General features: G+C 39.7%; 1 protein-coding gene across 1 annotated transcript; it reads right to left on the reverse strand.

The window, feature by feature from the left end:
- Positions 1 to 2,069: 2,069 nt before the first annotated feature.
- On the reverse strand, positions 2,070 to 18,528 carry LOC149443785 (regenerating islet-derived protein 4-like). Its single transcript, XM_089655268.1, has 6 exons — positions 18,471 to 18,528; positions 12,678 to 12,742; positions 6,877 to 6,971; positions 6,650 to 6,787; positions 3,293 to 3,407; positions 2,070 to 2,231 (listed from the first exon to the last, which is right to left on the reverse strand). The coding sequence occupies exons 2-6, from the start codon at positions 12,739 to 12,741 to the stop codon at positions 2,164 to 2,166; spliced, it is 480 nt and encodes a 159-aa protein (XP_089511394.1). The 5' UTR covers position 12,742; positions 18,471 to 18,528; the 3' UTR covers positions 2,070 to 2,163.
- Positions 18,529 to 23,893: the final 5,365 nt, after the last annotated feature.

Here is a 23,893-nt window from a genome sequence, read left to right on the forward strand (position 1 = left end):
GGTGCAATTTGAGCCCGTACAAAATGGATGGGCTCAAAACGCACTGCAAAGAATTGTATGCAATTTGAACAGGAATGCCACTAGAATCTCACTAGATTCCTGTCTGAGTCGTATGCAGTTTCCCGCACCTCTCCTGTGTGAACCCAGTATATAAAGACAGTAAAGAGCCATGCAGCAATGGATAACAGTTTATTAAAAAATGTTATAACCACTCAAATGATAAAAGTACATATCTTGCATGTCAAATCCAAATCTGCACAGTTATAGTGTCCCTATCCCATGGGAACCGCTAATGATGGAAATCCACGGCCGCTTCTAGTGCTCACAGGGCTGGAGGACATTTAGGAAGTTCTGAGACCCCCTGTAAACCAGCTTGGAGCTCACACATAAGTATAGGGCAGAAGTGATGACAGCTTAGAGACATACTACCTATACATCTCTTCCAGCCCTGTAAGCATGTTTTCCCAACATCGGCAGGTCCCATGGGACTTGGACACTATGACTGTGCGATTTAGATTTGACATGCAAGATATGCACTTTTAACATGTGAGTTAAAAAATGTTCTAGTAAACTGTTTGCCCATTGCTGCACTTAGATGGTGATTCCCTGTCTTTCTATACTAGGTTCACACAGGAGCAGTGGGGTAATCTGCATGCAATTCTTTGCAGTGTGATTTGAGCCAATTAATTTTGTATGGGCCCAAGTTGCACCACAAAGGTATTGGTACTCGTTATCTGTGAGTAATTGACTGAAAGTATTGGTACTCGTACTCACCGGTATAAAAAAAGGTATCTGTGCAACCCTAATTATTATTATTATTAGAAATAATATTTTGTTGTTCTGTTCACTTCATTTCAATCAGTAAAATATGCATTCCCAATGGTTTCTAGGGTATGCTGCGCATATTTCATTTGTATTCATCATCATGGATGATTATTGGTTATACAGTATGTTTTGGACAACATGAAATTATACAGATTTATTCATCTTTATTGAGTTAATTGACTGTGATTTATATAATAATTGTTATATACAGAATATGGCTTGTATCAGAAGGAGCTTATGGGGCTATATTGTTTATATCTATATTGTGGGTAAGTTTATGATCTATATCACATTGTAATTCAGTTTAAAGTCACTGTCAGGGCCTGTTCACATTCATGCAGTTCCATTTTGGTATTTAAATGCCTGCTTTGTAGCATATTATAATGTATTATAAATATACATACAATTTTCTCTGTTCTTGATATGGATGTATTAAAATACAGTTTTTGGACATTACCATTTAATTCTAAGTGCAGGCTGCAGCATATGCAACTTTTAAATGACACAGTGTAGAATGGTGTAGTAGGGTGAGCTGCCTGCACTAGATTCAGTTAATTTGACCAATGTCCTACAGTAGGGTCATGAAACCACAGAGTGTGAACAGGCCCTCTTTCAATTAGATCTTATCTAATCTTCTTACGTTTCCCCAGAATTCTCACCGTTTTGGACAAAGGATCTGTCAGTCTATTCGGGATCTGGCTTAGCTCTTCACTGTCCCTCCTCGTGGTGAACGGTAATTTGCCACCTCTGTGAGATCACATGACACATCACACAATTTGCTGTAGTCTCTACTCACTTTAAAAATGTTATCTACCTATTTGGCATCATTCATATTTGTGCACTGTGCTCAAAGTGCAGTAATAAGGTGTCCTAGAAGAATGCCTCTTGCTGCACACTGTGCAAAATGCTCCAAAACTATTGCATGCTGTATTTGGAAGTGCAATGCAAAATACATTTCACCAGCGCTGAAGAGTGGACTGTTCCATTCCTGAACCTGGGCAAGAATTTAAATGTGTTTTCACAAATGTTGTTGTTTGTCCATAACAATACAAGCCTAATAACTGTTAGGTGCAAGCAAAATCTATATCAATACTGTATAGAATTTATGCAAATAATGTGTATCAATCCCATCTGCACACACAAACCAATGGCACCAATTTACTGCTTCTTTGTGTCACCTGTCATTTCACCCCAACCATTTCCCAGCAAACCCTATACAATGCACTGATCAATAAACATCAATATTTAGAGAGAGATTTTTATTAAAGTTTACAGAATGCAGTACAAGGAATGTGATGTACCCCAGCTCCCAATTTAACCCTGAGTAGGACCATGTTCTTACGGTTTATATTTGCACACAAAGTTGTTTTGTTCGTTACATGGGGCGTCATTCCACTGACGGTAATCTGACAGAGGAAGAAGAAGAGAAATGTATTCAAATTAAACAAGTAAATTATTAGGAATTCTGTTCTTATATATGCTTGTATGTCTGCAATAGATTTTGTTTGTCTGCTCTGCATCATTGCATATCAGTGTTGGTGGAACAGGTGCAAAATCTTATTGCTGATAAAACCATAGCCCTATCAACAATTAATACTAGGGAAGCTTTTAATGTTTTACTTCTCTTTGGATTTTTCTAGATTACACTGCCATGAATGTAGAAGTTTAAATCTTGCTATTTTGTACCAGGCACGGACTGAGAAAAAATAGGCCAGAGCATTTTGGACTGAGAAATCTCAAGCCCAGGGACCCTTTCCTCAGAGTCTGGTGGTGGAACGTCAGGGCCCGGTCACAAGAGTGACCTATGTGACCCTGGTAGTTCGGCCAATAGTGTCAGTAGGTTTTTATTTATGTTCTATTTTTTACAAAAATAGAATGAAAGAGAGCGAGAGAAAGAAAGACAGGAGAGGAAGTGAAGGGAACTCTTAAGGCGTCGGCATACCAAGAACATTTTGGACAATTTCATGCTCCCAATCTTGTGGGAACAGTTTGGGGATGGCTCCTTCCTGTTCCAACATGACTGCACACCAGTGCACAAAGCAAGGTCCATAAAGAAATAGATGAGCAAGTTTGGGGTGGAGGAACTTGACTGGCCTGCACACAGTCCTGACCTCAACCCGATAAAACACCTTTGGGATGAATTAGAGCAGAGATTGCGAGCCAGACCTTCTCGTTCGACATCAGTTCCTGACATCACAAATGCATTTCTGGAAGAATGGTCAAACATTCCCATAAACACACTCCTAAACCTTGTGGACAGCCTTCCTAGAAGAGTTGCAGCTGTTATAGATGCAAAGGGTGGGCCAACTCAATATTGAACCCTACAGACTAAGACTGGGATGCCATTAAAGTTCATGTGCATGTAAAAGCAGGTGTCCCTATACTTTTGGCAATATAGTGTACAATGTATGTATGTTACCATAACATTTAGTATAGTTCACCAACACCATCATGTCTGGTTACTCACTTGTTTCAAAGGTCAGCTCTCCACAGTATTCAGAGTTTTTCAGATTATTGGGCTCTCCACTCTTCCAAGAACGATAATTATACATGGAGCCATCATTCCACTTCCAGCGGCGATTCTAGCATCAAATATGTAACAATAATTACCAGATGAACATTGCAGTAGCACATTTACCCTACACTTCTTGTTTTAATTGTACATGTCAATCTACTGTATTCGCTTTTGAAGCTGAATTCCAGGAATTCAACTCTTTTGTAAAAACTAAAAGCACACTATCAGTTAAGTCCAAAGAGTTGCATGACATCTCCTGGACTTATCTCTAATAGTTACATCTGACAGTTTTATTGCACTCCCAGAGGACAGCTATCGGTATCAGCATCTTCAACAGTGGATTCGCTGTGGCTGCTATGCCCACCCCTCCCCTCCTCCTGCCCAGTCACAGAAGCCTTTATATTATGTGAACTTATTCACAAAATACAATGGCTTCTGTGAATGGGCAGCAGAGGGGAGGGGCATACATAGCTGCTCTGTATGTTTCTCTCCTCTCTCATAGCTCCGAGTTTCTCAATGTATGCTCCATATGCTTTAGTAGAGCCATAAACCTGTCAGGTATAAGTGATAGAGATAAGTCTACAAGGCAGCATTCACCAACCTGGACTTAACTCATAGTGTGTCTTCACTTTTTACAAAGTGACTGAATTCCTGGAATTCAGCTTTAAGTGGTGTTCACTTATAGAAAATACTAACTTTGAAGCTCTGTTCACTTCAATCATCCAATCAGGTAAAATTCCTCTTTTTTTTTTTTTTTTAGCCAACACAGCTTCATATCATTAAAGGAGTTACATGAGCATTCATTCTGCACAGTGAACATTCTCTTTCCCAAGTGCACAGCATTTACTCCTTTATTGAATCAACCCCAATGACTTTAGTTTTAGGAGATGTAATTTCAATATTATTTATATTTGATCACAGAGATAAAGTAACTAGAACACCGGGAACACTGACTTAGTAAATTTCATATTTAGAATTGTATTGGCTGGCTGTAGATACTTGAATTATAAAGTCCCAGGTTACCTGCACAAGTATTGACTGGTGCAAATAAATATGATCACATTTACAAAGTAAAGAGTTAGAAGACTAAGACAAGTGGGGTTTTATTGACAGGGAACGCAAATTTTAGTTTAGTGTAAGGCATGATAATATTTTAATAATTAATTTGACTTTTTAATGGGTGGTGAGATTTCATTTTAAATGTTATAAAAATAGGGACAATAGAAAATATATTGTGTGGCAAATGTTATTTGTATGAAAATGTATTATAAAAATATTAATTTATTAGGAGTGGTCTAAATACGATGTGCCAATTTCCAGTGTCAGTAGTTATCAAAAGTTAAAGTGAAGTGAGAATTGAATAATTTATATGTAAACTAAAAAAACAGTATCTGTTATTGTCAATAATTCTGTGCACGTAATAAAGTATAAATGTATATAAATATATTGTATGCCTAAAAAAAACAAGTAAAATTTACTTCTGATTCATAAAATCAAGTTACATATGTTACATTGTGGATTTTCTGGGGGAAAAAAAACCTCTATATATATATATATAGTGGCAGCGTGGTACCTTGCCACAGTCAAAATCAAGCTTATAACCCTGGATTCTCAACCAGGCAGGTTGAGGGGCTCTAGAGGGTTTATGTAATGCAGAGGAAACTGGCTTTTCAGTTTCCTCATTTTTTCATAAACTCCGTTTTGGGATCTGGAGCCTGGATATAAGTGACCTGGGAGGGATGAAATCTCTAATCTGGGGTCCATGTTTTCAGAACCTCCAGCACAATGATTGCACAGGTGTGTGCAGGCCTTTTAATAGAGGCCTAACCATGATTCTGGGCTCCACCCCGGCAGACAGGAGGTCACTGCCTTGGAGTCAGGTGGGCTTCACCTAGTAGAGGTGGAAGCCAGAGTAGCTGTGTGCTAGTGGCTAGCTGTGTGTGAGAAAGCCATATTTTGGAAAGAGTCTGCAGGAGACAGACATAAATCTGGGTACAAGCCAGGAGGCTGAATATTCGTTGCATTTGTTTGATGGTGGATATCCCTGTGTGGGAAGCATGTTATTGAACTTTCTCTTTTTAAATAAAATTGGGCTTAAAGGCCTTTAAAAAAGAAGCGAGTTGCTGTGTGCTTTAAAAAGCTCTACCATTTTGATGCGAGTTCTCACAATATATATATTATTTTGTTATTACCAAATGAATAAGTAACCATACATTTTGTCTACCAAATAGGTTTACAGTGACATTTTTTTCTTTCCTTTCCTGTGTTCCAAAAATATTTTATTACATTGAAAGTATGGATCTAATATGTTTTTATTAATTAAAAATGTTTTATAACTGTAGGAAGAAAATGTTTGTGCTAACTTAGCTTTTCCTAACATCTAGAGGTGCTCTTAACACTGGGATTGGCTTATCATGGTGTGTTCTGCCTGACCTCTCTTGGGAATGCTGAATTGGCAGCCCCTGGCAGCGGTTCAGCACCATGGCTGTGACAGATGATGGCCACTTTTTTTCTATTAAAATACTTTTATCTTAAGATCTGCTTAGTGTTTGCCAATTCTGTTCCTCAAAGTCTACATACAGGTCATATTTTCTAGGTTTCCAGCTTCTTTTACTGTTGTGTTACTGTATTAAATTAGCATACTCTGTTTCACCTGTCATACTGTGAAAACATTTTTGGTAGACGGGTTTCGGCATTCTGTTTTTTGTTATGCAATTGTCATTATGTGTACTTTAATATACAGTTGTACTTCACATATATTTATCATATACATCTAACAATGCAAACATTGCTTGCATAGCTCCCACTTTCACCCCCAAAAATGAAGCAATGGGATTAATTTACTAAAACTGGAACACTCAGAATCTGGTGCAGCTGTGCATGGTAGCCAATCAGCTTCTACCTTCAGCTTGTTCAATTAAGCTTTGGTAATAAAACCTGGAAGCTGATTGGTTTCTATGCAGAGCTGTATCAAATTTTGCACTCTCTAAAAGAATATATTAAAATAGTTCCACTATTTGGTGCTGATCCTGAAAATATCAGCCTACTGCAATTAACTGGAACACAGTCTCATTTTTAAGTTGGGAAAACATAACTTGACCCTATAATATACAAAAATGTAAATACATATTAAAAGACACACATGTACATAAGATGAATTAGTAAGGAGCCAAGGTTAAAGGAATATAGTGAAGATATTGCATTAGATTATGTATTGTGTAGACTCTAAGAACATTTGTTTCAGCACAAACCAGCTTGGCATCCTCAATATATACAGCAGCACCTGCACCATTACACCATTGATCATACCTCTTCTGGGTCATGAAGTCCAATCCAAATGTCTACAGTTTTGGCATAAGCACCTGCGTGGCTTGCAATAATCGATGCTTCCGCATCATCTAAGATGGAGGCTAAGTGTGCACCATGACCATAACTGACACATTCAAACTGCAAAAAAGGAAAACATTTTTTAAACAACATAATAAATAGCTGAGTGTTTAAAACCCCATTCATTACTCTTATTGTTTGCAAATTACCTCAGCTTCGGACCAGGGCAGGCGGAATCTGAAGTAGCCATAGCAGTAAGCCTTGTAGAAGAACCACCCGGGTGGACAAGAGGATCGAGGAGCACCTGTGTGGAAATGACTTGTATAATATTTGTGCATGTTTTACATTTTGTAAAATAACTTAAAAAGATAACCTATAGTCTGATTATGGTCTTTAGCTCTAACTGTTGTATTGATATGTACAGTGAAGTAAATAAGTATTTGATCCTCTGCTGATTTTGAATGTTTGCCCACTCACAAAGAAATGATCAGTCTAAAAATCGAATGGTAGGTGTATTGTAACACTGAGAGACAGAATAGCAACATAAAATTCAAAAGAAATGCATGTCTAATAAATTATGCACTGATTTGCATGTTCATGAGGGAAATAAGTATTTGATCCCCTTCGCAAAACGTGACTTAGTACTTGGTGGCAAATCCCTTGTTGGCAATCATAGAGGTCAGACGTTTGCTGTAGTTGGCCACCAGATTTGCACACTTCTCAGGAGGAATTTTTTAGCCCACTTCTCTTGGCAGATCCTCTCCAAGTCATTAAGGTTTCGTGATTGACGTGTGGCAACTCAAACTCTCAGCTCCCTCCACAGATTTCAATCGCCACTCCAGGACCTTAATGTGCTTCTTCTTGAGCCACCCCTTTGTTGCCTTGGCCATGTGTTTTGGATCATTGTCATGCTGGAACACCCATCCACGACCCATTTTCAATGCCCTGGCTGAGGGAAAAAGGTTCTCGACCAAAATTTGATGATGCATTGCCCCGTCCATAGTCCCTTTGATGCGGTGCAGTTGTCCTGTCCCCTTAGCAGAAAAACACCCCCAAAGCAGAATGTTTCCACCACCATGTTTGACAGTTGAGATGGTGTTCTTGGGGTCATAGGCAGAATTCCTCCTCCTCCTCCAAACATGGCGAGTTGAGTTGATGCCAAAGAGCTCGATTTTGGTCTCATCTGACCGCAACACTTTCAACCAGTCCTCCTCTGCATCATTCAGATGTTCAGTGGCAAACTTCAGATGGGCCTGGACATGTGCTTTCTTGAGCAGAGGGACCTTGCGGGCACTGCAGGATTTCAATCCTTGTCGGCATAGTGTGTTACCAATTGTTTTCTTGGTGACTGTGGTCCCAGCTGCCTGGAGATCATTGACAAGATCCTCACGTGTAGTTCTGAGATGATTCCTCACTGTTCTCATGATCATTGACACTCCACGAGGTGAGCTCTTTCATGGTGCATCATTTGCGAATGATTGCACCAACTGTTGTCACCTTCTCACCAAGCTGCTTGATAGTTTTGTAGCCCAGGCCAGCCTTGTGTAGGTCTACAATCCCTGATGTCCTTGGACAGCTTTTTGGTCTTAGCCATGGTGGAGAGTTTGGAATCTGATTGATTGCTCATGTGGACAGGTGCCTTTTATACAGGTAACAAAATGAGATTAGTAGCACTCCCTTTAAGAGACTGCTTCCAATCTCAGCTTGTTTCCTGTATGAAAGACACCTGGTAGCCAGAAATCCTGCTGAATGATAGGGGATCAAATACTTATTTCCCTCATGAACATGCAAATCAGTGCATCATTTGTTAGACATGCATTTCTTTTGAATTTTTTGTTGCTATTCTGTCTCTCAGTGTTACAATACACCTACCATTCAATTTTTAGACTGATCATTTCTTTGTGAGTGGGCAAACATTCAAAATCAGCAGAGGATCAAATACTTATTTACTTCACTGTAAGATTTTTCAGATTCTCACTAAGTGTTGGTTTACATATATGCGGATTGGATACAAGGTGAACCACATCCAATCCACATGATATGAGAAAAAACATTGCTTCCATAGTGCCTGTTCACATACAGTGGATACAAAAAGCCTACACACCCCTGTTAAAATGTCAGGTTTCTGTGATGTAAAAAAATGAGACAAAGATAAATCATTTAAGAACTTTTTCCACCTATGTCACCTACATACTGTACAACTCAGTTGAACAACAAACTGAAATCTTTTAGGTGGAGGGAAATAAAAAAAACGAAAATAATATGGTTGCATAAGTGTGCACGCCCTTAAACTAATACTTTGTTGAAGCACCTTTTGATTTGATTCCAGCACTCAGCATTTTTGGGTATGAGTCTATCAGCATGGCACATCTTGACTTGGCAATATTTGCCCACTCTTCCTTGCAAAAACACTCCAAATTTGTCAGATTTTAAAGGCATCTCCTGTGCACGGCCCTCTTCAGATCACCCCACAGATTTTCGATCAGATTCAGGTCTGGGCTCTGGCTGGGCCATTCCAAAACCTTAATCTTCTTCTAGTGAAGCCATTCCTTTATTGATTTGGATGTATGCTTTGGGTTGTTGTCATGCTGAAAGATGAAGTTCCTCTTCATGTTCAGCTTTCTAGCAGAAGCCTGAAGGTTATGTGCCAATATTCACTGGTATTTGGAACTGTTCATAATTCCCTCTACCTTGACTAAGGCCCCAATTCCAGCTGAAGAAAAACAGCCCCAAAGCAAGATGCTGCCACCACCATGCTTCACTGTGGGTATGGTGTTCTTTTGGTGATGTGCAGTGTTGTTTTTGCTCCAAATCTATCTTTTGGAACTATGACCAAAAAGTTCACCCTTGGTTTCATCAGACTATAACACATTTTCCCACATGCTTTTGGGAGACTTCAGATGTGTTTTTTCTAAATTTTTCCGGGCTTGTTTTTCTTCGTAATAAAAAGCTTCCGTCTTGCCACTCTACCCCATAGCCCAGACATAGGAAGAATATGGACGATTGTTGTCACATGTACCCCACAGCCAGAACTTGCCAGATATTTCTGCAGCTCCTTTAATGTTGCTGTAGGCCTTTTGGCAGCCTCCCAGATCATTTTTCTTCTCGTCTTTTCATCAATTTTGGAGGGACGTCCAGTTCTTGGTAATGTCACTGTTGCGCCATATTTTCTCCACTTGATGAGGACTGTCTTCACTGTGTTCCATGGTATATCTAATGCCTTGGAAATTCTTTTGTACCCTTCTTCTGACTGATACTTTTAAACAATGAGACCCCTCTGATGCTTTGGAAGCTCTCTGTGGACCATGGCTTTTTGCTGTAGGATGTGACTAAGAAAATGTCAGGAAAGACCTACTAGAACAGCTGAACTTTATTTGGGGTTAATCAGAGGCACTTTAAATGATATCAGGTGTGTACTGACTCCTATTTAACATGATTTTGAATGTGATTGCTTAATTCTGAACACAGCTACATCCCCAGTTATAAGAGGGTGTGCACACTTATGCAACCACAGTGTTTTAGCTTTTTGTGTTTACTCCCCCCAAAGCATTTCAATTTGTTTTTTCAATTGAGTTGTACAGTTTATAGGTCACATTAGGTGGAAAAAGTTCTGAAATGATTTATCTTTGCCTGACATTTTAACAGGGGTGTGTAGACTTTTTATATCCACTGTATGTCCAATGCACTGGTGGTGCGGATTCAGTGCAGTTTGAAAAAGAGTCCTGTCCAATTTCTGAGCAGTACCTTCAGTTTTAGGTGCAGATTACAGGGTATTGGCTTCTATGGGAACAATTTCTAGACCGCATATGTGTGAACAGGATAAGATTCTGAGCTAATCCTTTCCTGAACCTGATGTAAACCTGGCATGAACTGCTGAACAACTACTATATCAACAAGCTGTGAAACCTAAGCTTCAATCCGCACTGCGCATGTGTGAATCATCTCTAAAGGGTAGGCCACGTGTGCTTAGCCATTCATCAGTACAACCACTTCCGTGCCGCCCTATACAGGGTGGCACGGGTGCGCAAAATCAGTTCCATTCAGGGCCTCGGCTTTCAATCACTGAGTCCCAGACGGTGATTTCTCGCCGGTACCCGGAGATCGCCAAGTATTTCCGACGAGGGAGAGACCTGTGTATAAATAACACAGATCTCTCCCCTGTCAGCTCCTGCACACTGCTTTGTATGGCTTTGCATAGCAGAGCCATACAATGCAGTGTGCTTATAGTGTAAAGCACTCACACAGCACACAGTTAACCCTTTGATCACACCACATGTTAACCCCTTCCTGCCCAGTGCCATTAGTACAGTGTCAGTGCTTTTTATTCGCCATGATCACTGTATTGGTGTTACTGGGGATGTCAGTGACACCAAGTCAATTCCCCCCAGTGTCAGAATGCCTGCCGCAGTCCCGCTATAATTTGTTGATTGCCGCCATTACAAGTAAAAAAAAATATAACTTTCACATAAACCAATTAATTTACACGTATTGGGATTTTTTTTTAGCAAGGACATGTAACAGAATATATTTTGGCCTAAATTTATGACGAAATTTGATTTTTTAAAATTTTTTACTGGACATGTTTAAAAGCAAAAAGTCAGAAATATTGTTTTTTTTTAATCAAAATTGTCGGCCTTTTTTTGTTTATAGCGCAAAAAATAAAGAACGCACAGGTGTTCAAATACCACTGAAAGAAAGCTCTATTTGTGGGAAAAAAAGGATGTACATTTCATTTGGGTGCAGTGTTGCATGACAGCGCAATTGTCAGTTAAAGTAACGAAACGCCGTATCGCAAAAAATGGCCTGGTCAGGAAGGGGGGTAAATCTTCTGGAGGACAAGTGGTTAAAAATAGAGCTACTACCTTGTCTCTTTTTGTGTAGTAATAAATCTTAATAAAAATGATTGAAAGTAAAAAGAAGAGCTGCTGATAAGGCAGTACTAGAAGCATCTGCTTGTCCTTGCCTAGATAAAGCCATTTTATAGCAGGGATTTACTAAAATTGGAGCACACAGAATCAGATGCAGCTTTACATAATAAGCTTCTAACTTCAGCTTGTTCAATCAAGCTTTGACAATGAAACCTAGAAGCTGATTGGTCACTATGCACAGCTGCACTGGACTCTGTATGCTCCAGTTTTAGTAAATCTCTCCCCCCCCCCCCCCATGTCTCATTCCTTCTCCTTGACTACCCATGCTGAAATAATCCAACTGGAAAAGTCATCCAGTCTTATAATGCTTTAGCAGGCCATACATGGATCAAAATTCCAGCAGTTCAGCAGGGACTAGCTAAGATTCAATCCATGTATGGGCAGGCTGATTGTACTCAAGTCGATCAATTGACTTTGGGTACAACCAGCCTGTTAGATGTTTTTACATATGATTAATGCTAATGTCTCTAGCCACTAGAAGTAGTCATTGTGTTCTGCTGGCTGGGAATGCTCCTTATGTCCCCCTGGTGGCAGAACACAATAGTACCGCAGCAGGCATTCCACCACAAACACTGACTGTGTTGATGGGAAAATCTAGCGATCTTCTTTTCTTCCTACCTTAGTGGAAGGAACAAAAATTGAATCATCTATGGGCTGCCTTAGACAGTTCAATAGACCTGGGTATTTTAGGTGCAAAGATCTTGCCTCCAGAGTCCCAGAGACATATTATTCAGTTGATTAAATCCCACAGTTTATACCCAAATCTAAATGAACAACTTGGGTGAAGTGGCCTTTTTCCTGTCAGTATTTCCTTTCACTTGTATTGAATATTTCTCATTAGCTGTTTCCATGACATGAGAATGAATAATAATAGATTCTTTAGAAATAATGTTACGTTCAACTTCCCACACTATAAAGGATTATGCAGCTGCATTGTATGACTTTCTAATGGAAACATTTGTATGTGTAGATCTATTGTTACAATAATATATAAAACATTTCTCCACTCAGTTACTCAACACCAACAATAACCTGTTTGTAGAGCTATTTTTACAATGACTAATGATAGGACCCATCCTTACCTTCTGACACGGACACAGCAATCACCAGAAGACCCAAAAGGGCAAGAGAAATGGAAGGTCTCATCCTACGGACCGCAAGAAACATGAGAAACCATAAGCAACATTAGGAGAGACAACCTAGTACATTATATGAACTATATTGTAATTCAGCTTCAATCCAGAGATTTCCATGAGAGTGCTTTTTTCTGCCACTAGATACCTGATAGCCAGCATTATTCAACCCTGTTCCTCTCAGCCCAGGTTGTCTTGGACTTACTTCAGCATAGGACTGAACAGTGAAAGGAGAAGCAGCTCACTGATGAACTCAACTCTCTGTCAACCTGCTCTCTCCTCCTTTCAGCATGCTTCTTGTCAGCACATGAACTGATTTGCTCCTTGTACTGCTTCTTCCTCTCACACACAGCTCTAGTATACAGGGACTACAAGAGGCTGATGGGTAAATTCAGGCATACCTATACCATGTTTGCATTTAAAAATTACATTTACTGTGGTATAAATGATTCCAGAGCTACATTCACTTGTGTCTTTATATCTGCCTACAATTCAGCTATAAACAGTATTTCATATCACTTTAGTGTCTATTGTTTAAAGGCCAAAAAAGTATCAGGTCAACTGCAGGGCAGTCATTTTGTAGATACTGACATTTTTTTTAAAGTAAACCCCAATAAATAGAGAGCATCAGCAAAAGTTGTAATTTGTAAATATCACCCAATGGCCATTTCCAAGCTCAGTATTTTTCATCACCAATAAATTTAGGCTTAGAAGTTTTCCTGAGATTTTTATAGCTCCATCCATTAATATAGACCAAGGTAGCTACAAGATGACTGGATGCAAAAATACACCCAAATCCCAAATATACACCTGAGTCATGAAATGTATTTCATGTATTACATCTTTTTGCATTGTTCATGTTTTTTCCTTAATCTTCCTTTTCTATTTAAGCATTATTTTTGTACGTATGACTTGTGCCATTATTATGTGTCATGTACATTGAAAGGTGACAGCTCTGGGGTGGTCGGGTGGGGGACGCCGTCCACCACCTGGTGTGCCCAGGCCCCCTTGGGGTTTTTTTCCCTCCCTGGGGGGCCTTTTGTTATCTGTCCTCGGCCTTGGGTGCCTGTAGTTCACATCCCCCTTATGTGGGGTTAGTATGCCCTTGGCCTCTGGGCTGCTAGGTGGAGAAGTGGGGCCCTATGGTAGGCTGTGGCCAGTTGGGTGCACCGGCGGCCCTGTATGAAAGCGGCAATGTGGCGTGCATGCGCGTGACATCATTGTGCCACCACGTGGCGTTTATGCGCAGGTGGGCGGACCAGTGCCGCATGCTCGCAGGGCCCGGGGGACCACTAATTGTGGCCATGATGCTGCCTTGTGCAGCAACACAGGAGGAGAATCTAAACACCTAATTATTCATCACATTTGGCACCAAACATGGTCAGCTGGTTATTGGCTTATGTGCATTGGATTACCACTATTTATAAAAGCTCTTTTGCACTTGCACTCCTTTTAGATAACCCTGAGGTAGCTCCATGTGATACTACAGAGATACCATTGGTCAGCATTTTACAATACTCTAATATATTTTTGCACGCTCTCCTCCTATTGGGGTGAGTTTGTTTCTATATAGGCTCACATACGTAACTCTTGTTACCTTTACCTGTATTGGATTTATTAGGTTTTATATTATACTATTATAGTACATACTCTAACTGAGCCCCTATATTAATAATAATCAATTTGCTCAAGCCGTATTTTACTCTTTTGTGTTAAATAACAAACATGGAATCTTTTTAATTTATGGCTTCTGTTACACTTGATAGATCCCCATTTTGGCTGCTGTAATGTGGTCCTTGCTGGTGGATGGTTCATTGGGGCCTCCCTGTCTGCCCTCTCCCTGACATGTCACTTGGAGAACATCCTCATTTAATTTTTGTATGAATATCTGTTACTTACTATCCAATGTGGTCCAACTTGTAAGTGTTTAAGTAATCAGCTTTATATATAATCAGCTTATATACTTTTAATGTGATATCATGTATTAGGCTGTTTACACTTCTCTTATACATTGTTATGTTCTAGGCCTGACATATATAGTCTTTGAAGAAGAATACATGAGTTCCAAAACACGTTGGATTTGTCTGGACAACATCACTGTTAAAGCTCTTTTCGGCTACCAACCCTTTTGTCAGTTGATGTATTACAGACTTTCAGGTTTATGCACACTGTGCATGCTCTATATGTGAACTATGAACCATTGTATTGTAATTAACTATATTGAATCCTTTGATTCGTTTTATTGTGCTAATTTTTTATAATAAACATTACTTTTTTATATCTTTGCATACTTGTGTTTTTTCCCATATAAAGTCCCAGGTAAATGTTTACATTTTTTTCTTGGACTTTATATATTGGGATGTTGGCAAAAACAGTCTAAATGGTGAGACATTTTACCATATTGTCCATTTGGACATTTTTAAAGTAAACCCCGATATATAGAAAGCAGCATCAAAAGTGGTGGCGTGTAAATATCACCCATTGACTGTTTCCAAGCTCAGTATTTTCACCACCAATACTTTTAGGCTTAGAAGTTTTCCTGAGATTTTTATAGCTCCCTCCATTAGTATAGTTCAAGGTAGCTACAAGATGACAGGATGCAAAAATACACCCAAATCCCAAATCTACACCTGAGTCATGATGATACACCGCATACTTGTTTTAAATGCCTTTTAAGTTCTACTTTTTCAGTAATATTAAAGCTTTGAGATTCACCCCTTTTGTTAGCATTTGTTAGTATGAAGGTCTATCTGGTGTAATTTATACTAATATTCTTAGATATCGTAAAACAATTCTGTTGAAAGCAAAGAAAAGAATTGTATTGCATTTGCATAAGAATTAGGTGGTTTTCCTATACAACTAAATTTCAGAGTTTTCAGATATTGATCTGTTATGTTCCATATCCAAAATTAACATAAAGCAGCACCTTGAATATATGATTAAAGGACATCTAACCCCCCAAAATATAGCAGCTTCCCAGTCCTTAGATGTACTGCATTTTTTACACTAAATTCATTTTCTGCAAGTACAGAAAAATGCCTGTTAATCATTCCAGAATTCCAGTGTCCTTGTAACTTCCTAGGAAATGAACTGATTTATCAAATAGTCTTATTACTTTCACAGCTGGCTCCTATAAACGGCAAAATAATGCCTCCATATATAATGGAGATGATGAATGGAGGAGGGGTTAGCAGTCAAAATCAGCAGAGAAGCCCAGAGTGGCAGCCCAGAATGGCTTTCTCCATAGATGTGGTTAGTGGGTGTTGCTACCCTTGGATAGAAATTATGTTACTGGAAGGGTCACCAAGTAAAAATAAATTGAAAAAATTTAGAAAAAAAAATGAATGCAACCATGTACTGGTAAACTGCAATAGATTATATTTCTGCTTTTGGATTAAAACAGCAGTATAACTTTTCTGAGCTCACACTGCCTTTGGGCACTTCTGGGTCTATCACTTAAAGTGGTTTTAAAGGCTTAAGGTTTTTACCTTTATGCATTCTATGTATGAAGGTAAAAAAAACCTTCTAATAAACCCCCCTAATACTCACCTGATCTCGTTCCAGCAATGTGCGCAGGCGACTCAGCTTTCCTGGGTCTCCCCATCCTCATTGGCTGAAGCACAGCAGAGGGAGCCATTGGCTTCTGCTGCTGTCAATCACAGCCTGTGAGAAGGAAGCAGGGGGAGGGGCAAAGTCCCGCTCTACTGTGTTTTATGGACACAGAGAGCAGGGCTCAGGGGAGAAAATGCACCAATGCCCCATAGCAAACAACTTGCTATGGGGGCACTGCTCAGGGGGAAGGAGCCAAAAGTACAGGTGGGGACCCAAGAAGAGGAGGATCGGAGCTGCTCTGTGCAAAACAACTGTTGAGAGTAGTCAAGTATGACATGTTTATTATTTTAAAAAAACAGACAAAAAAACAACTCTTTAACATCGTACTTATGTAGATAAGCAAGTGCAGTTTCCGGGTGCATTTGAGATCAGTTTCTGATTTCATCCTTCACAGGTACATTTGACCTGCAGTTGGCCTACTTCTGAGCTGTATCTGAACTTCTAAGCTGCATCAAGCTGCTTTTACATTCCCATTGACCTGTGTATGTACAGAAGTAGTTCTGACAAAAATGTCTGGGTACACAGGCCAAAGTGTATTTAGGGGTATATATTAGATTACAGTGGAGACTAGTTAGAACCACAGCCAAGATTTTTTTTTTTACTATCTATGTCTCATTGCGAAAATTTGCCTGTACCCTCGGTTCACATCTGTGCAGGTGGTGCCGCTGCACGACCTGCACAAATACCTGCAGATGAAGCACCCACACAGAGGAATGCTGGACCCACAGCTGGTGCCATTAATTTTAATGGCACGCCGCCTGCACTGGAAATCACAAATGTACTGGGAACCTTGCTTCCTGTGCGGGGTGTGATTTCTGAAGTTATGCTGGGACTTCTTCTCTGCACGTCCCGGGGCATGGGAGTCCATTCAAATGCAAATCGCGGCCCGCACGACCACACAGATGGGCTCCCACAGTATACAGAACATGGAAATGCAATTATTTTAGTAAATATAAACTGCTATATACCTTTTCTCATCAGCAGTTAGAGCAGTCTTGTGACTTCAGCAGAGCACTGGTTAATGCTTGTAGGAGGAGTTCTGCTCTAGGAGGATGGAGAACCCCTGACCTCTGCCTGGACAGTGCTGATAGGCCCTGTGCTGATCACATGCACTCTCCCAAGACAAAAAAAAACCCTCTCAAGCATTACACACCAAACTGATGTGTAACACATGTGCATGTGGCTACAGGTTCAGTCTGTCTTATCAGGTGGACATGTGAACAAGAGGAGGGGCAAAGAAAACAGGATCAACAGCCTTTTTATACAATGCAGAAGATTAACCCCTTCGGTTCCACACTGAGTATAACAAGCATGCTTTACTGCATATACAGATTGATTTTTACTGTTGTGGGTTTAGTAACGCTTTAAGCCTTCACCTAACCTTTACATTTAAGCATTACGTATATTTAAACCCAATGACAACGTTTTGATGTACAGTATATAGATGTGGTGGCTGCATTAGTTCTCTTGTTTAGGCTTTTTGTCTCCTTTATTTTTACCTTGTGACCCTGCCAGTAACAGATTTACTGTCCAGGGTGACAATGTACTGTACTCTGTCTATGGAAGAGCAGCGTTGTCACTGTAGGGCATGAGTGTGTTGAGACTACAAAACACCTCCCTTTTCCTCATCTTCATAACATAACAGTTAGGTGGTCTGTAGTTCACAGAGGTAACCTACGGAAGAAGTCACCTTGTGATAGTATTGCAGAGTGCATAGGACAGCACTGGATTTCTGGCAGGACCAGTGATTTTATTTTTTTGCACTTATCAAAGAGATATAACTAAACCCTTTCCATGGTACAGTATATTTAACAAGCGAAAAAAGGAGAGGTTCATTTTTATTGCGGTTTATATATACTTTAACCTAGAAACCTTGACTTTTTAACCCTAACCTAACTCCTAACCCTGGTAAATCCAAATCTAACTTGTTCTGAATATGTCAAACCAAATTGTTTTAGGTTTGCTGTTCTGTGCTGAGATATTAATGGACAATTTTATCTTAAAATGCCCATAAAAGTGATATTTTAGCATGTCATTTCCAAGTAGTAGAACATTTCCTTCATAGACCTATGGGGCTGGAAAATATATCATGTTGACATCCTAGCCGACATTTACGGATCCTTTGCTTACCTGCCACAGAATCCTGAACAGCCAGTAGAATTTGGATTGTCAGAGTTGTTGGTGCTATATATACACAGATTGTTAATTTATATCTCACAGAAGGAGAGTCAATCATGGCATATGGAGAGCAAAAAACAAAGATAGGAAGTAATAAAGTTATAGTTATTTCACCTAATTAAAGCGATATCACCATCCACCCAGATCATAAATGCAAAATTATGTTTAGCAATACACCTTTGATAAACAATTACTAGTGATGATGTCTCTGATAAGATAAATCTGGCACATGCTGTTTGCTCCGGAAATCCAGATAAGTACATTGATAAGTACACTGATAACATAATGTTCATAATTGTGTAATTATGTAAACTGGCTTTTCCATAGCTGAAACTTTCCCTCATTTAGCCTGTGATGTAGTGCATGCATGAATCACTTAACCTAACAACAGATTTTCAGATAATACTGTTGATCCATTCACCATTTAACAATTTAGATTGAACAAGGGTTCCAACTTTACAATTTCCTAGAAACAATACACAAGGACGGTATAATTCTTTCACTGACAGTTCATCTCTGTGGTAAAGAAAGCTGTTCAGAGGTTTTGAATAGACAGGAGCAGAAAACAGAACAATTGACTGAATTTGCAAAGTATTCTCATTTCAGTTTTTAACAGCGTGTTAACCGAAAGAAATTGCCTTGATTCTCCCATTCACACATCAGATGTGTAAATGGGAGAATCCCTCCCACTGTGGTTATATGTTCTGACAGCTGGAAGCCTTCCCTGCCATCAGAGTACAATGATCAGTGTTGCCGGCTATAGCCAGCAGCACTGATCATTCGGGAAAAAATGCTACATGCTGGTTGTACACAAGTTCATAGATCAACATGTGTACAACTAGCCTGCCCATGCATGAATCAAAATGCAGCTGGCCCCTGCTGAACCAGCCAAATTTCAATCCATGTACAAGTATGACCAGCTTAAAACAACAGATCCGATGTTCTGTCTCTCCATTCTAAGCATTGAAAGTGTGATATCTGTAACTTACAGTTGTGATGAGATAGCGATAACCCCAATCTCAGTTGGATACCACAGTCAGTGACTCAATCAAGATGATATCTTGTAGATCTTGTGAAGTTTATTCCATAAACTGAGAGAATCTTACAACAATGAACATTCGATAGGTCAAAAGATCATAATGTGTCCTGCCTGCTTCATGACATGAAGCTAGAGCTGCAATGCATTTCTGGGAAAAATGGTGGGCTATCTATATAGCATTAACTAAACCAAAGGAAAGGGAGGAGCAGAAACAAAATACAGAAAACACTTAAAGGCATATAACAGTCATGTGAAACATGACATCCAACCTTTTCTATACTTAACACATTTTGTTGCCAATCAAAATCATTTGATATCAGCTTAGTTTATAGTGATAGTACTTCACACAAGCTCTGTCACAGTTAGAGACTGAGCCACCATCCAGTATGCTGACTACAAAACCTGCTGCAAAATTAACATTTCCAGGATCATCAGATAGAGAGTATTAGTGGTCACCCACTCTTCCCCAAGCCTCTACATAATCAGCGTTTTTCAAAAGCATGTAGAAACATTTTGTAAGATTGGCAGTAAGCAAAACTTAGTAAACAAAGATAGTCGACAACTACCATGCAGAATCTTTTACTGTCAGTTTTATGAGATTTTTCTACATGCTGTTAAAACCTTCAAATGACGTATAGAAGTGGAAAGAGGGTAAAGGCTCTCTGATCAACACACCCAGAATTGTGGATTTTGCAGCAGGAGTGCCACCCTGTTTTCCTAACAGAGTCACTTCACTGCAGCAGGGAAGGTTCTGTAAGTATTCCTCATACAGATTCCCTGCCTGTCTCTAGTATGTAGCATTTGCATTGTGTCAAGATCTCTTTAAAGTAGAAATCCATTATCTTTATTGACAACTTACATAGGTCCAGCTTGGCTTAATGTAATTTTCCATATCTTATAACTGGAAGGCTGCTGGGGATGCTGAAAACTCCTGTAGTAGTCCACTCTACATATAGTGATAGCCATCATTTTCTGGGTCCTGCTTGAGTGGCTTCCCCTCTGCACATTGAACATAGAAGGGGTTGCTCACTTGGTTTCACTGCCATTCAAAGAATACCTTGTATTTTTTTTTTCCAATTAATACTAAGCATACTCTGATTGGATGAGGTGTATTGGGCAATCTACCTTTGTACAATCTGAGACCTTGCCTTATATTAATTGAAAAAAAAAAAATACAAGGTGTTCTCCGACTGGTGAAGGTGTAGAATGAGTGACCCCCTGAGGTCAGAGTGCAGTTTGAGTAGGAACCGGAAGATTGTGACTATCACCGCATGTGGCACAGGTTTGTCAGCATGCCGAGCAGCCCTCCAGATATAAGATGTGTATAATTACATTGTGTAAAGCTGACGGTGACAGAAAATAAATTTCTGTAACTCCGCTTTAATGCTGAAGAGCAGTCTAGGTTTTCTGCTATATTATTCCTAGCCTTCCTTGACAATGAATGAATGGCAGTTTTTAGGTAGCATGATTTATTTTAGCTAGCACAATAGTTCTATATTATAAAATGACTTACTGGTACTATGTCTGGTGATTAAATGAAACTTGGGCATGAACAGTTTTCAATTTATGGGGTGGAGGAAGGAGCCAGGGGAGAAACACAAAACAGCCCAGTAACTTTCTTAAAGGTGGATCTTTTTTTTTCAAACCAATTTCTCCAAAGCAGCATTGCAAATTGTTTATTTTGCAATGTAATCAGTTTTGCCAAAATCAAAATCCGCCCTTTACTCTTGTGGACTTTTCATTCAAAGGCAGCTTGCAAACTGGGTGTCAAAAACACCACTTTTAAGGACTTTTGACCTTTTCTGTATCCAAACACCCCTTCATGTTGGCCTATGAGCCCATGCACACACAGGCATTTACAGGAGTCTAGAAGCAGAAAAAAAATATCACTGGCATGTCCAGAACAGGAGTGTTTGGGCAGAAAAATCACCCAATGTGCCTAAATGAGTCTAAACGCTAGGTGCATATAGCACTTTAGTGTTCATTTATGTGAATAAAATAATATTGTGGCCAATGGAATGAATGAACGCCAAAACTCACAGAGGTTGATTTACTAAACCTGGAGAGTGAAAAATGTGGTGTAGCTCTGCATAGAAACCAATCAGCTTCCATTTTTTTTTTGTCAAAGCTTAATTGAACAAGCTGAAGTCAGAGGCTCACTGACTACCATGCACAGCTGCATCAGAGTTTGCACTCTCCAGTTTTAGTAAATCAACCCCACAGTGTCATAGTCTTGTGATCAAACTTGAAGGCCAGTGACTGTAGCATTAGAGAGATTCACGCACTAGTCAGTTGGAAAAATACACAAGAAGAACCCCTTAGTGGATGATATGCAGGGTCTAAGCACTAGCTGGTCTTCACCAGAGCTGCTGATGTTAGAATGGGCCCTCTAGATTGCCCCAGAAGGAAGAGAGCAAGCCGGGGTTAGGTAGCAGATGCAGTAGTTAGGAAACAAGTATACGGGTAGTCAATGAACAAACCAAAAGGTCTATGTAGTAGCTGGATGGGATGATGCAGAAGTGTAGTACATAAATAAGCCAATGGTCAATAATGAATCTAAAATAAATAAATAATGGATAAATGTTGTCAAAAGGGATGTATTCCACCTTAAATGAAATGGCTCGCATATACAAGCCACAACGGGAGTATTGATAGTGTAGTATTTTATTGTAAAAAAGGAACATCCACGTGGATGCAGAGTATTGGAAGCACACTTACAAAGATGACCGCCAGCCTTCCATGCGGCTTTGGTGGCTTGACGTCAGTACGGCAATACTCCCGTTGTGGCCTGCCATGAGTCATTTCTTTTATGGTGTAATACATCCCTTTTGACAACATTTATCCATGGTGGAGAGGTACAAGTGGAGCTATCCCTGTATGCTGTGAGGGTCCAGTGATTGATGCCTGGGGTGTTTTCCTGTGTGCTGTCATTAAGCCAGCGGAGTGCCTTTCCTGTACCCAGATGCTCAACGTGGAGTTCTTGGATATGATTCTATGCGCAATTTTATTGTGCTTCTGCTGAGTGCATTCCTACAGCAATCCCTTGTCACGGAGTCACGTGCACGGATGTTTTACGGAATACTTTGGACTTTTGCTCATCAATATTTACAAGTGTATCACCATAATAATTTGTTTGGGACTATTCACTATTGTCACTATTAAATATCCCAGTCACTATTCATCTCGTCAACGTCTGACGAAACATTTTATATTCTGTGGTCACTCCAGCGCTAAACCATTTTGCGCTTCACTTTTACATATTATCACTTTTATCATTTTAGCTGCTTCATTATTTATTTGTTTTAGTCACATTTGAGGATATAGGGGTTCATCCTTTGATGCTAGCTGCTTGATAAAAATTGTGCGCTCGCTTGCTACCTATTTTTTACACTGCTCGATAATGAGTGGTAACGATGATAAGGACAACAGCAAGTATGCACGAAAATATCGGCTGCAGAGAGCACAATAATGTGGCAAATAGGAAGGATGTAGCTTAAAGCAGTAGTAAACACTTAGCCACTTGTACCTATAGGTAAGCCTGTAATAAAGCATGAGTATCTCCTAAAATGTGCACCGTTTAGGAATAATTCACAATTTCTGCAGCTGGTGCTATCATCGGTGCATGCATACTGTACTCTGAATTGAGGGCACACTGAATGTACCACTAATACAGAGCGTTGTGCCACAGCCTTGAGTCCTGTGCACATGCACAAGAGTGATATAATTATGGCTTGGCTATTCAACTATCTGGAGCCTGCAAACCCAGAAGGAAGACTGAGTGAAGATGGAAGCCCTGTTAGCGATGGCAACAGGCCGCTGGAGGGATCCCTTTTACAGGTTAGTCTGTAAAAGGAAGTTCATGGGAGGAGCAAAGAGTTCAAGGTGCAGTAGAGACAAGATATAAAGCATGAATGTCCATGAGACCAGTCAAGGAGCTGTCCAGCATTTCAGGTGCACAGAAAGAGGAACCACAGCCAGACACCACAGAGGCCCCAGATTCAGATCCAAATTCTGACATGGAGGTTTATAATCACAGCAAACATGTATCTATGTTATTCAATTATATCAGTATTTACTTTATAATAAAGTTTTGTTATTGGGAAATATGAGGTGTTTGTGAAGAGCTGTACCTATCACAAGTGTATATAGGTTCAGGTGATATTATCACTGGGTGTACAAGCTGAGTTTAGATAAAAGCATTGGCTTTAAGCATTCATCACTGAAGCATTTGAATATAAAAGCAATTGTATACCTAAGACAGGGGTAGGCAACCTGCGGCTCTCCAGCTGTTGCAGGACTACAAGTTCCATCATGCCTCTGCAAGTCATAGCTGTAA

The sequence above is a fragment of the Staurois parvus genome, unplaced genomic scaffold (assembly GCF_062004578.1).
Source record: "Staurois parvus isolate SC_StPar_1 unplaced genomic scaffold, SC_StPar_1.0 ptg000832l, whole genome shotgun sequence".
NCBI lineage: Eukaryota > Metazoa > Chordata > Amphibia > Anura > Ranidae > Staurois > Staurois parvus.